Raw genomic sequence first — 14482 nt, 5'->3', positions numbered from 1 at the left:
GGGTCATTTGTGATGTTTAAAGTCTCAGTGATAAAGAAAAAAGGGAAGTGGTCTTTCATAGGAAAACTTTGTTTTTGAAGACAAAGGAAGATTTCTTAGAAATCAAGAACTGAGGTTAATTGTTTTTTTTCCTCTGATGTGGGATGCTGGGTACTGAAATGCTAGTATCTAGGCTTTTGATTAACCTATTCTGTATAGATGTTTTTATGTTATAGGGTAAAGCAATTCAGATTGAAAAAAAAAAAAAAAACTATAGTAATGTTTCGTACATAGTCCTAGGATTGCCTACTAGCTTCTAGGGCTAAAGTACTAAAAAAAAAAAAAATTAGTTATGTCAGGATTTAGGAAAAGGGAAGCACTCTTTACCAAAACTGTGTTTCTTTGGGGGATAGTTTATCGACCTTGCCAGGCAGCTTTCCTGCGCCCCCAATTTTAATCTCATTCTATTAAAGTGCGTGGCTCACTACCTCATCCAACAAATGTGTACTGGGCTTCTAGTGTTGAAAACGATAGACCCCAAGTTCCTCTGTACATGGAGCTTACCCCCAAGGGGGGCAATAACATATTACAAAATAAATCTATATTAATTGTGTTTGGATAGGTGCTGGGAGAGCAGAATGGTGAGCTTGTCTTTCTTCAGCCGGAATGAATCAGATGATAGACTCTTTCATTTCTCCATGACTTCTGAAGGGTCATCATCCTACTTAGAAAACAAACAAACAAAATAAATAAATAAATAAGCAAAACGAACAAAGTTAATTTCCCCATCATCCTACTTAGAAAACAAACCAAATAAACAAACAAATAAATAAATAAGCCTGTATACTGTGAACGATCTCTCCCATGTCTTCCAAGAGAAGTCAGTCTCTGAAAAGGCACCGAGAGAAAGCCACTTAAAATAAATAAATAAATAAAAGACACGGAAAGACAACACGAGAAAAAGGGAACCCTAGAGTCAGACCGCCGAACGGCCAAGCCGAGGAGAGGGCAATCTCTTCTTCTCGACTCAGCAGCGGGGATCCGAACACGCCAAGTGTCGCTCGCCATGAACTTCAGGGCGGATGTCCTTTCCACGCCCGCTGCCCGGTGGCGGGAGCCCCGGGGTGGGGTGGAGGTGGAGGTGGGGAAGAGGGAAGAGAGGTCAAGGTGTGGGTTGCCAAAGTGGCGACCGGGGGCGCGGAGCGGTGGCAGGGACAGCCGCCGCCGCCGCCAGCACCATCCCCGGGGGCTGGGGTGCAGGGGACACGCGGGCAGCCCCGGTGCGAGCGGGCGGCCACGCCGCGGCGGTGCAAACCGCGCGCCCGCCGGCTCAGGTGGCGCTTTCCCGCTCAGGTGAGCTCCTCCCGCGCCTCCCATTGGCCGAGGCGGCCGTGGCGCTGCGGGCAGGGCGACGCAGCCCGGGTCTAGTTCAGGGTCTAGGGCGGCGCGTCACTTCCGGTAGCGCGGAGCTTGTAAAACACCCTGGAGAGAAAATGGCGGCGGCGGCGGCGGCGGCGGCGGCTTCAGCGGCCGCAGCGGCGCCTCAGTCGCCGCAGCAGCCGCAGCCGCAGCAGCAGCAGCCGCAGCAGCTTTCGGATGAAGAGCTTTTCCATCAGCTGCGCCGTTACGGCTTGTCTCCGGGTCCGGTGACGGAGAGCACCCGGCCGGTCTATCTCAAGAAGCTCAAGAAGCTTCGCGAGGAAGAGCAGCCGCCGCCGCCGCCGCAGCCGCAGCAGCAGCCACAGCAGCAGCAGCAGCAGCAGCCGCCGCTGCAACCGCAGCACCGGGCGGGGGGCCGCGGCTACAAGACGCGGAACAGTAATAACAATAACACGGCCGCCGCCGCCACGGTCGCGGGCTCGGCGACGGCCACGGCGGGGATGGGACTCCGGCCGGGCTCGGGTGACCTCTCGTACTTACGGACCCCGGCAGGCCTCGGGCGGCTGTCGGCCTCGGTGCCCGAGAGCTCCGGAGGAGGCTCCGGGGCCGCGGCCGCCGTCCCCAAAGTGCTGCTGGGCTTCAGCTCGGACGAGTCGGACGTGGAGGCCAGTCCCCGCGAGCAGGCCGGCGGCGGCGGCGGCGCGCGCAGGGACCGGGCTGCGCTGCAGTACCGCGGCGGGTTCAAAGCGGCCCCGGCGCCCCTGGCCTCCGGCGAGGGGACCCACAGCCACTCGGGCGAGCGGAGGAAGCCCCACTCGTGGTGGGCGACGCGGAGGCCCGGCGTCCCCGAACCGCCGTCGTCGTCCGGGAACGACGGTGGTGCCGCCATCGGCGCCGCCGCGGCCGCCGCGGAGGACCGGGACGAGGACGGGGCGGACGGCGGCGAGAGGGATCCCGAGGCCGACGAGCCGCGGTGGGCGAGCCGAGCGGTGAACGGCAGCCGGCTCCTCCCGTACAGCTGCCGGGAGCACTACTCGGACTCGGAGGAAGAGGACGACGACGACGACGACGTGGTCGGGGCCTCCTCCTCCTCCTCCTCCACCGCTGGCGGCAGACAGGTATTCAAGGACGACTCCCTGGCCCGGCATCGACCCAGACGGAGCCATCATAGTAAGCCGTTCTCGGCGGCGGCGCTGACGGCTAAATCTGGCGGCAGCCGGCAGGAGACTCCGGGTCAGGGAGGGGGAGGACTGGCGATGAATGACAGGGCGGCGGCTGGTGCTGCTGCCGCCGCCGCCGCCGCCGCGAGTCTAGACAGGAGCCGAACCCCGGAGGAGGCGGCGGCGGCCGATCCCGGCGCGGGGTGCGAGCCGGTGGACTCCAGCCCGGTTCCTCGGTACCGTGCGGGCGCGAAGAAGCTGGCCCCGCCGGGGCCTGACCTGGACTCCACGTTGGAGTCGCCCGCCGGGTCCCTCCTCAAAACCAATAACCACATAGGCGGTGGCGCCTTCGGCGTGGATCCCCCGGGCGTCTACCCCAACAGCCTCCCTCCCCCGACTTCACTCAGGATCAATCACCACGCCAACCACACCGGCTCCAATCACACCTACCTGAAGAACGCCTACGGCAAGCCCAAGCTGTGCGAGCCCGAGGAGGAACTTCTGCAGCAGTTTAAACGGGAAGAGGTGTCCCCGACAGGAACTTTCAGTGCCCACTACTTGTCCATGTTTCTCCTGACTGCCGCCTGCTTGTTTTTCCTAATCCTGGGACTGACTTACCTAGGAATGAGAGGGACGGGAGTCCCCGAGGATGGAGGTCTCAGTAAGTATGAAGTCACCCAGGAGGGCTCAGGTTATCAAATGCAGCGTGGCTGCTGCTGCTGCTGCTGCTGCTGCTGGTGGTGGTGGTGGTGGTGGTGTGACCTTTACCTGCAAGGAATGGGTTTTTAACAACGAAAATGCTACTACAGGATACACACCACGCATCATCTCTCTTTTGAGAAGGAACAGGATTACCAGTGTCAGAGTGGTAACTTAGGACTGGTTTTTTAAGTGTTTCTGCACGGTGTGTTGTTAAATTCAAAACAGCTTATCGAAAGAAGGAAACAGTCCGGGTAAAAGGCACTTGAGTGTCTTCATTTCTTTTTAGTTTTAAATAGCTGCAGATGTCATTTGCTCATGAGGTTTGGAATAGTACCGTTTTTAAGCAGGGCCATCCATGCGGTGTTTCCATTTTTCAGCGGGATATGACTGAAGAGGATAATGTACAGTTTGTTGAAGTTGTGGTACACACAATATAGGTAGTTGTCTCATTTCTTTAGAGAGAATGAGTGTTGAGAAGACAGCAGGTCACACCCCATAAGTGACTTCTCAGGCCAGAGCACCTCCCCTGCCACCCGTGAAGAAAGCCATGGGAACTTGGCACATGGAACTTGGGGTCAGCTTTACTTGGTAAATGACTATAGGCAGGTGTGTGCATTGATTAAGCTAGAGTCTGTACTGAGTACCGAGAGGTCAAGACAACAGTAATAGGTCCAGCCATTCAGAGAAGATAACGTTGTGTGTTCCGTGAAGACACAAGGATGAAGTCATCGGGGTGTGCTATTTCAGGTTGCAGGGTCAGAGGGGGTACTGTTGAAGGTAGACATACCGTGGGGCAAAACAAACCAAAAAGTAGCCTTGTAGAGAGAGGGCCATCTGGGCAGGGATGGCCAGAAGGGGAAAGGACTTTACATGGGGTGTCTTACCTGGACTTCCCAACACTCTCAGAGAGAGGGATTATCTGTGAGTTGTTTTCAGACTTCTGTCTAACCACGGTCTGTTCTTAATATTTGTGTGACCTTTGTAAATCGCGTTATCGAGAAGAGGGTCCCTTTATTTTCCTGGATGGGGAAAACAAGGCATAAGTAGTTGAGATGATCAAGGGCTTGGCTGAAAGAGTCAAACTCTTAACTTCTGAGCCTCATTCTTACTGCTGAAGAGTAGAAATATCTGCCAGCTTTGTAGTTGTGAGAGTCAAATGAGAGGATTTATTAAGCATGAGATATTTAGAGGTTCAGATGACATTTGCCGTACTTTTGGTAAATTACAGTTTATATGTGAGAAATAGTTATTAAGGTTCATTATGTTTGCTGTGTTTTTTAATCTGTTTGACATTTCACATCATTAGTTCTGTTAGACACACCTTGAAGCCGTTGATGTAGAGGTTGAGTCACAGTATAAGGAATCACTCAGGTACTCGGCGTACTGTAAACCATGGTAGAGAGAAGTGTCTGCTACTTGAGTTAATCTGGTCACTTAATGGAATTAGGCTTTTCAGAGTGGCTGTTTTCATCCTTATGTTCTGAATCTTTGGTCATATTTTAATGTTTAGCCATAGCGTTCATTGGTCAAATAGTATGTTTAAGTTTTACTTTAAGCAATAATTTCACCAGAAGATTGTAGGGTTATATGTGACTGTAAGCTTTTATTAGTTATCATTTAAATTACATAATGTATAATGGACTTTTAAATGTTCTTTTAAATACAAAGGTCTTAAGTATTTTGGTCTTTGCAATTTTTTCATTAGTATCTTTTTTTTTTTTTTTTTTTTTTGAGGTGAGGATTGAACCCAGGGCCTCGCACTTGCTAGGCAAGCGCTCTACCACTGAGCTAAATCCCCAACCCTCATTAGTATCTTAATGAAACTACTTTTACTCATTAAATTTGAGTTGCTTTCTCGTCTGCAGAGCTGGGTGTCAGCTAAGATGAGCTGAGCTCTACAGTTCCAAGGCTTTTAGCATTTGAACTCTAAGCTGCTGTCACAACAGCTCACACGTTAGCCTTCAGTAAGACTGTCCTACAGATGATTGAATCATGACAGCTCACTAAAGGAAAAGAGAGAACAGAATAGATTGCCTGGTGTAGACTCATGGTTATGATTTAAAAATCATTCTTCAACTACAAAAGACAGGATTTTTGTAAACAATTTGAAGAGAGATGAAGCACAACATGAGTATAATTATATTATCCACTCTTGCTAATTTCATACTCATTCCTGGCCATTTATAACAGCAACTGTAGCTCCTTTCTGAACTAACTTCCTACTTTCCATGTAAAAATAGGTGTGCTGATTTTCATCCAGATTGTATGTGTAAGTTTTACTGTAAGTGCCTACCATGCCGTTAGCTTTTAAACACAGTTGAGTGTTGAACAATATGTGGTGATGTGGCAGATGAGATTGCCTTCAGAGCCGACATCCCAGAGAGAAAGGTGTACAAGTGAAAGGAAGAATTTATTATTACCTTAGCCCAAGGAAGTGCATACAGGTAGGCAGGCCTCGCTGGGGAGGTGACACCTGACCCAGGATCAGAATGGCCTGGGGTGCTAGCCATGGACAAGAAGAGCACTCTGGCAGATAGAGCAGCTTGAAGGGGCAGAAAGAGTGGCCAGTGTGGCTGGGACTGAATGTCAGTTTGGGCATGGGTGAGGTCTTAATGGGAGAGTCTGAATTTTTTGTTTTTGTTTTGTTTTTCCAAGACAGGGTTTCTCTGTGTAGCTTTGCGCCTTTCCTGGATCTCACTCAGTAGCCCAGGCTGGCCTCGAACTCACAGAGATCCGCCTGGCTCTGCCTCCTGAGTGCTGGGATGAAAGGCGTGCGCCACCACCGCCCGTCAAGAGTCTGAATTTTAAGGACATCATTCTGTATGTGTTAAGCAACATGTGTTTTCATTTAACATGATATCATAGGTATCTTTTCTTCCATGTCCTGATTTAAGTGTAAAGATGTATTTTAAACATTTCTCTCATCACAGGCCCTTTTCTTATCCTGTAGAGTGCTCAAATCTGTGCTATCCTAAAAATGTGCATTTCTATATTCGACTCTAGCTGCTGCTCTCTTCTCAGCCACGACATTCATTCTTTCCTTCTCCGCTGTCATTTAAGCTTTGCTTTTGTTCCCCGCCAGCGATTCTGCTGCAGGTCTGCAGGTCACCAGTTAACTTCCTTTGGTCTCTCTGAACTGTCGGCTGCCTTGGATGTCCACTCCTACAGACTTGCCCATCGCCGCCACTGTCCCCCAGTTTTCATTCTTGCATCTGCCTCTGCTGTGAGTAGTTTAGTCTGGGGAACTTCATCTTCAGGGCCATCCCTTATACAACCCCGTTCTCACCCAGGAACGACCCCTCACTCTGTATTCTCTCCTAACTGTCTCTTCCGAATGCTGGACTTTGAATGTCCCAGGAACCAGCACCGTCTGGCATTACCTGCCCCGCCCCCTTGCCTTTGCCCTCTCTTCTGTTTTGATAACGGTGCTTCCATACATACCCAGAGCTCGAGAGAGAACTTGGTTTTGCTTGATTCCTTCCTTCCCTTCATCTTCTTTCCTGATTATTTTGGATGTCTAGTAACTCTAGTCTCCATGCATCTTTCCAATCTTTGTTGTTATGATTGTTGTTTGGCTTCTTGAGACAAGGTTTGTCAGCGTAGCCCTGGCTCTCCTGGAACTTGTTCTGTAGCCCAGGCTGGCCTTGAACTCACAGAGATCCACCTGCCTCTGCCTCCAATGCTGGGATTAAAGGCGTGCACCACCACGCCCAGCTCAATCTTTGTCTATCCCTCTGCTTTTAGGTTAGTTTTGGCCTGACCTCAAGATCACCTCAAAGCCCCTGCTGCTAGGCAGTACCCTTCCAGTGTTTCCCTGCGTGAGCACTATTTCTAAAGCCTACATGTGCTCACTCTCTCGCTTCAAGTTACTCGGTGACTTTCTCTTCCTTACTGGCCCAGTTGAAATTTGGCTAACCTGTCTTGAGGTTACCCTCATCCTTTCTACCTTCATTTCCCCTAGTCATTGAATTTGTAAAGGCGTTTTGTGTCTTTGAACATACTATTCCCTTCCTTGGGAATAGTTTCTTTTCCTCTCTACTGTTTATTCTTGAAAGTTTGCTTTGTGAACACTTCATCCTGTTTATCCAAGTTTGGACCATTACTTTGCTCAAACATCCTTCGTAGCATTTATTATACTATATGATGTGTGAGTCTACCATGGCAGGCAGATTATACTCCTTCGGTTAATCTTCTTGTAGGTTAGGTACAGGCTTTATTACTCAGTTTGAGGTTTGAATTTCAGTTCTCTGTGGTTCTGTGACCTTACTAGAAATGTAATTGTCTCATGTTAAAAAATGAGAGTGTTTGATATCTCCCCAGGGTGGCTTTAAGTGATAAATGAGATAATGTATGTCATATGTTTAGTGTTATTAAAGAGGATGGAAATCGATGTAGTATCCTTGGGTCACAAATTTGTGACCTAGTCAATGTTGAATAAATGATCACATATAAAGTACCCAGCACAGGCCCTCTGTATGTGTAGGTTTGACATCTGTAGATTTAACCAGAAATATTTGACAGAAATTATCATCCAAACATGTACTTTGTTGTTGCCTAAACAGTACGGTACAATGACTGTTTATATAGCAATTAATGTAAATTTATGTGATAATTATATTCATGTACTTTGTGGTATATATATATATATATATATATATATATATATATATTATATTATATAAACATGTACTTTGTTATTGCCTAACAGCATGGTACAGTGTTTATATAGCAATTGACATTCAGTTATGTCATGATTCACATTCCGTTATTTACGCAGTAGTCTGCATTAGTAGACTAGATCTGGAGTACGGAAGTGGGTGAATGGAAGCTATATAGAAATACTACGCCACTGTACATGACAGTTGTCAGCCCAGGAGCCCCATTCTTCATTCGAACTGAACTGCTTTAAATCTACACTGATGAGCTCATTGTGTGTTTGGATTTGTATATTGAAATTTTTGAAACATAACTTTAAAAAATCGTTTCTGCACGTTTGAGTGCCTTATGGTAAAGCTTACCACACCATGTGCTCTGTATAGAGGAGGAGCTGGATAATTCCACTGCTAAGTGTTAGTGTGGGTTGATCATTCCTTCCACCTGTTTTTGGTACCACAGTTTCTCAAGTGAGAATTGCATCTATACATCACACAGTTTTAACGTAGGTATTATTTCATGCAAGGTTTTAGAAGTAAGTTGTTTTTTGAGGAAACATGGAGAATAAATGTGCCTCAAATGAAAATGTTCTGAACATTTACTGCTAAGTTCAAGATGTTCTAGACATACTCTTATGCTTATGACAAAATGTCTTGTTTTTTTTAATTACCACTTCAATTGTCCCTTCTTTTAGAATTTTGAGACTTAGTTGGTAAGAGGGAACATTAAGAACCATGTGTGGAGGATTTAGTTTTTATGAGTAGTTGCTGCTGTCCCTGAGAGAAACTGGGACGCAGAAGAATGAGGAGTGAGTGTGTTGGTGAGGGCCCTGCAGCTGCAGCCGGAGTGGTCGCTGGTGCTTGGCTGCTGCCTGTGTTTGGGTAAGGAAGTTACCCAGAACTCTTGAGTCTTGGTTCTCTAGCTGTCAACTGAAAGCACAGGAAAATAAGCCTTGCATCCAGCCAGCGACTTTTACGAAAGTGCTTTAAAGAAATTGAGATAACTAAACTGCACTTCTGATATTGTAAGTTGGAATTCTCCAGCTATAGTAGTATAATTTAAGGAACACTTGTTAAGCTCAATAAGTCATGACAAATTGGTTAAATTTTATAGTCCTTGATACTTTTAAACTTGTCTCTTACACTGTCTGAGTAGATAAAAGGGAGCTATTGGTTCATATCACCTAATTAATTCCCAGACTGAAAAACCTTTTATTTTTATAGTTACATTATTGTGATACGTCATAAAATACAACCAGCAGCTAGATTTTAACGGTGCTGACCAGCAGAAGGTAGATTTGCAAGTCAGAGAGATGGTACATTAAGGTAAAATGTGGAACTGAGTTTGAGGCAGAATAGATTTAAAAACGTAGGCGGGTGTTTTACTCAGATTCTTTAAAGGAACAGAACTCATGGAATGAGTGTACCTTTGGAAAAGGGATTATCCGATTGGCTCACATGACGGTGGCTGGGTAGTCCAACAGTAGCTGCTCTCATGCTAGGAAGGCCGCCGAGGACGTGCTGCTGCTCAGTCCTCTAGCTTAGTAGCTCCCTCAGCAGTCCCAGCCCGATCCAGAAGGCCTGGAGGCCACCCGAGCTGCTGCTCTGCAGTCTGGCTGGAAGCCTAAGATGCCGAGGTCCCTGAGAAGTAGAGGACGGCAGCAACCACAGCGGCATCATGATTGATGCATTCACCAGCAGGGAGCGAGGCAGCTAGGCAAAGCAGCACTTTTCCCTCTTCATATCTGGGCTACAACCTAAGGTTCTGCCCTCTTTAGGGGGGATCGTCCTCCCTACTTCTCTTTCCTGGAAGTGCCCCCCTCCTAGACATGACGCTGTTGCATTTTAGGGGAAGCATCTGCTACTGTCAGCTGAGGAATTGTACCAAACAAGTGTTTGCTTCTTAGATGCTCTTCTGATAAAGCAGGCTGAGTATTCTTATACCAAAGTGGGAAGATGAGGTTTGTCCCAGTGCAAACACAGTCCTTTAAATGGGTGCAGTCAAGAAACGAAGGTCTAATATGGATTTGATAAGTAGGATTTAAAACCATCCTGCCTAAGTTAGAAGAAATTTAAAGTGCACTCATATCTCCAGTCTCCTAGATAATTTGTGTGAGACATATAACAACAATGTCATTCCATTTTGAATTTGAAATATCAATGTTGTGTTTTATTTGACCAGAATCATTCAGTAGAAATATAATACAAGTAATATAATCAGTCAAAACTTTTAGTAGCCACATTAAGGTATAAAAGGAAATGGGTAAACTGAATACTAGTAATTAACTTTACTTAATCTAGTATAGCTAGAAAGTCGTTTTGACATAACCAATGTAGAAGTTGCTGATGGAATAGTTGATGTGCTTTTTTGGTGTGTACTAGGATTCAAAACTCAGGGAGTCTTACGTATAGTATAACTCAACAGGCTAGTGACATTTCCAAGGCTCAGTAGACACGTGGTTAGGAGATCTAGACTTCCCTGAGTTACATTATTGATTTAATTAGATCTCATGATTACTAATTCTGGTATGATTACAATGTGCCATGCACTTGGTTCTGTATAATCTTACAGTTAATCTCTCTAGTAATATGATGTAGGCCTTGTTGTTATCAATTTACAGATAATGACATAGAGTTCTCTGCTAAATGGGATCTACAAGTCTTCTGATCTTAAAACACTTGTTCTCTTTTCTATGCTGCACTAGTTTAGAACAGAGACAGGGCAGGCGGGTGAGTGGTGTTAAGTTCTGTTCTGTGCTGTTTTGACGTACTTTTTTTTTGTTGTTGAGCTGAGTATCGAACCCAGGGCCTTGCGCTTGCTAGGCAAGCGCTCTACCACTGAGCTAAATCCCCAACCCAAAATGTTTCTTTTTTTTGTTTTTGGTGGGGCTGAGGCTCGAACCCAGCGCCTTGCGCTTGCTAGGCAAGCACTCTACCACTGAGCTAAATCCCCAACCCCTTGACGCACTCTAGTACTTGACTTCATTGCTCCTTATACTAAGTAAGGCACCAAATGCCTCTTGGCTTGATGTACCAGTACTGCTCCCACCTGCTCTTATACCATTGGGGATAGCCCTTTATGCTTACATTACCATTTCCAGTTTAAATTCCTTTCTATTCTTCTTGAAACTAGACATAGATATGAGATGCAGCCTTTCCAGGTGGGCTCATGGTTAATGAGAGGAGGGAGAAGTCGTCTCTTGTTGGAAGAGAGAGAAAACTAATGACCAGTGAGGCTTGTGTCGGATAAAGGGTTAACTTGGTCAGTATTTTGAGAAAGACTTCTGGGAAGCTGTCACTCATCATGTTGAGTTATAGATATTTTATATCATATCATTTTGTAGTGTATTATGTAGCAGCCTCTTTTGTACAAAAAGGAAAAACAGGCAAACGCTCCTTTTTGCATTGGTCAAACATCATGAATTATGTGTAAGACATCTTTAACTTGGAATTCCCACTTTACTCTGGGGCGGAGACTACGGCTTAGCAGTAGAGCATTTGCCTTGTGTCTGAGGTCTGGGTTCAGTCTCAGCACGCCAAAGTGGGAGTGGATAGCAGTATTCTTGTAGGTTATAGGATCACAGCTTGCTCGCTTTTTTTTTTTCCGATCTTTCTCTCTTCTTGTTTGTTAGTTTGTTTGATGTGTATCTGTGTACCACATGCATGCCTGCTGCCCAAGAGGCATGGCATACCCTGGAGCTAGAAACAAGACGTTCATGAGCCACCTGGTCGGTCGGTGCTGAGAATTCAACCCAGGTCCTCTGCAGGAGCAACAAGTGTTCCTAACTGCTGAGCCACCTCTCCACTCCCCATGCTTTCCTAAAGCAAACGCCTGTGTTGTTTAGTAGTTTTTGTTAGTGTCTCTAGAGATTTAAAATAGACACCGAGTTTCATCAGTTACTGCTTCGTTATAAAACTGTAGTATGAGTCCTAGAGGAAAATAAATAAAAATATGTGAGCGTGCTATTTGAATTGAAATGTTTTAAAACTAGAGTATAAATAGGGTGTACAGTTTGGTAAAAAGCAAATGTATCACTTCAAGTGGAAAAGGTTCTAGTCTTCTAGCTAGAGCAGACATTACGTGAATATAAGTAAATAGCTTGTTTTATACTTTACAAGACTCGTCATAGACGTTCTTACACAGTTAACTCCACCAGTGTGTTACAAGGGTTCTATGCCCACCCCATTTATATAAGAGGATTGTGGTTCTTGAGAAGAAGAAGAGAGATCTGAGGAATAAAGGCTTCTAAAGTTAAAAATTTTTTTTTTTGCCACGTAGAACTGTCTTTGATTTTACAGGAGTTTTCAGAATTGTATGCTGCTTTCTGCAGAGTAGAAATTTGGGAGGACATTGTTTATCCAAGTTTCTTCAGATGTAAGGACAGCTGTAAGAAACCGAGGTTTTGGCTACACAGTGGTGGCATCTTTAATGGAGGCAGAGCCAGGCGGATCTCTGTGGGTTCCAGGCCATCCTGATCTATAGAGTTCCAGGACGGCCAGGACTGTTATACAGAGAACCCCCTATTTTGGGGGGGAGAGAGAGAGAGAGGGAAGGAAAGAAAGTGCCCCCTAAAAAAAAACTGAAAGAAACTGAGAGTTTTACTGTGACTGTGGATTTGTAATTATAAACATTTAATGATGACATCGTTCAAGGGGCCCCATGTACGTATGTATGCCTCTGACTCTTGAGTACTAAAATATTTAGATTTTGCTTGCATTATTTAGTTCTTAAAACTAACAGCTGAGGATTCCATGATGGGCATGCCACAGACACATGCTACCTTCAGCCTTACTGGGAGAAACTTCTCTTTGTAGTGCATGTTGGTGAATGCTGAGATACTTGGCTACTCAAAAAGGGACAGTGAATGTTCAGCCTTAAACAGATCCTCTCTGCCATCCCCCTTTAAGGCTTGGAATGTCACAGAGAAGGGATGGCAAGCATGTCAGAGTCAGGAGGTAGAGAGAAGGGCACAGGGGCGGCGGCTGCAGTCGTGAACTCACAGCTGCTGCTGTTGCTTCATTGCCCTGCACAAGAGTGGACCTGGAGATAGTCATGGGGGGTGCGTGGGGGGGAAATCAGGCAAACCCACTCCCTCCTCCTCAACTGCTAGCTACAAATGATTCTGGAGGAGAGTCCTGTCTTCAGAGGGGTACCTACAGGTGAGCACACCAGGCTCCATTTGCTAGTTCCATACCCATGTTTACAGAGACCACCCTGGTTGAACTCTGAGTCACAAAACAAAACAACAGGCCCGGAAAAGAACGGTGGGCAGGCTTGGCAGGAGTGGTAGGGAGATAGGAGAGGATGGAACTGAGAGTAAGCAGAATGTATTTCATGAATGAAAGTGCTGAGGAACAAATGTAGTCAACCAGAAGTCCAGTACAACAAAGCCCCCAGCAGCTGTATCCTACCGTCGTTCTTGGTCTTTAGGGAAAAAAGAATCTTTGGGAGGTTAAGAGTCAGAGGTGCGTGTGTGACAGAACCAAGGTTTGATTTGAGTACAGATGATCATACCAGGTGTCTTTATCCTGTGCCATAAGGGGCTTTTAGTGATGGGCATCCCATAGTGGACGGGATAAAGGGACAGAAACTAGTTTAGTTTTATTCCAGGATTTTGAGGGTTTTTTTTTAGACTTTAGAGAATAAGTATTAGTCATGTTGATTTGTTCAGAGTATCGTTATGCAGCTGGCAAGTTCCATGAAGTTAAGCTCCGGAAATCAGCATAAAGCAGAAACTGAACATAGGCAGAAATGCAGTTGAAAATTCCTTAGATATGGAGGCTCCCACATGGCCTCAGAAAGGCCACTTTTTCCTTTCAATGCTAGATCTGGTTCTTCTAATACCCTAGGAAGCTTTACAACAGTTAGACTTACTTCACCATTGAGTCATATCTGGAATCTGAGGTATACCATAAAAGCTCTGTGGGAATAAAAGGAAACCGAAGGAATAGAACAGTGCTAAAGAGCTTCACGGAGTAAAGTTTACTTGAACAAAGAACAATTCATGAGTTGGGTGGTATTCAGAACCAGAAGAGACTTGGGGAACTTAAGTCTACACAGAGGTCAAGGCCAGCCTGGGCAATGCTGTCTTTTATTTTTATCTCTTTTTCTTTTATTTTTATATGGTAAATTCCATTCATCCTTTGCCTGGTGTGTATATAAGAAGGCAATTGACTTAAAATAGTATATATTTTTTTTTATTTTTTGAAATTTCATACATGCATATGATGTATCTTGATCATATCTACACCAATCCTTTCCCTATCTCAATTTCATGTCTATTCTTCATTTTCTTCCCAATTTTTCTTTCCCCCTTCACTGTCCTCCCTGCTGAGTCCAGTTAGTATTGCCCATGTGCTCATGGGTATATATAGTTCAGTCGCTGGAGTATGAGCAACCTACCAGGGACCACACCCCTGAAGAAAACTGACTCCTCCCAGCTTCCTTCACCTGTCAATAGCTCTTCAGCTGTGGGTGGGCCTTTGTGAGCACATTGTCTACCTGGTCCATGCTGGGGTGTTGACTGCTTTGATCTCGTGCATGTCCTACACAGACCACCATGGCTGCTGAGAGTTCATGAGCCTAGCGGCCCAGCTATGTCCAGAAAA

The 14482-nt window shown here is 45.9% G+C and overlaps 1 protein-coding gene across 1 annotated transcript in view; it reads left to right on the top strand.

The window, feature by feature from the left end:
* The first annotated feature begins 1432 nt into the window (after window positions 1–1432).
* Lemd3 (LEM domain containing 3) overlaps window positions 1433–14482 on the top strand; it is a 48800-nt gene continuing 35750 nt past the window's right edge. The window contains exon 1 of the mRNA XM_036169834.1: window positions 1433–3180. Coding sequence (XP_036025727.1) covers window positions 1473–3180 — 1708 coding nt within the window. The 5' untranslated portion in view covers window positions 1433–1472. The remainder of the gene's footprint in view (window positions 3181–14482) is intronic.

Source organism: Onychomys torridus, chromosome 20 (assembly GCF_903995425.1).
Source record: "Onychomys torridus chromosome 20, mOncTor1.1, whole genome shotgun sequence".
NCBI lineage: Eukaryota > Metazoa > Chordata > Mammalia > Rodentia > Cricetidae > Onychomys > Onychomys torridus.
The sequence above is the reverse complement of the archived record's forward strand: the minus strand, read 5'-3'. Positions and strand labels throughout refer to the sequence as shown.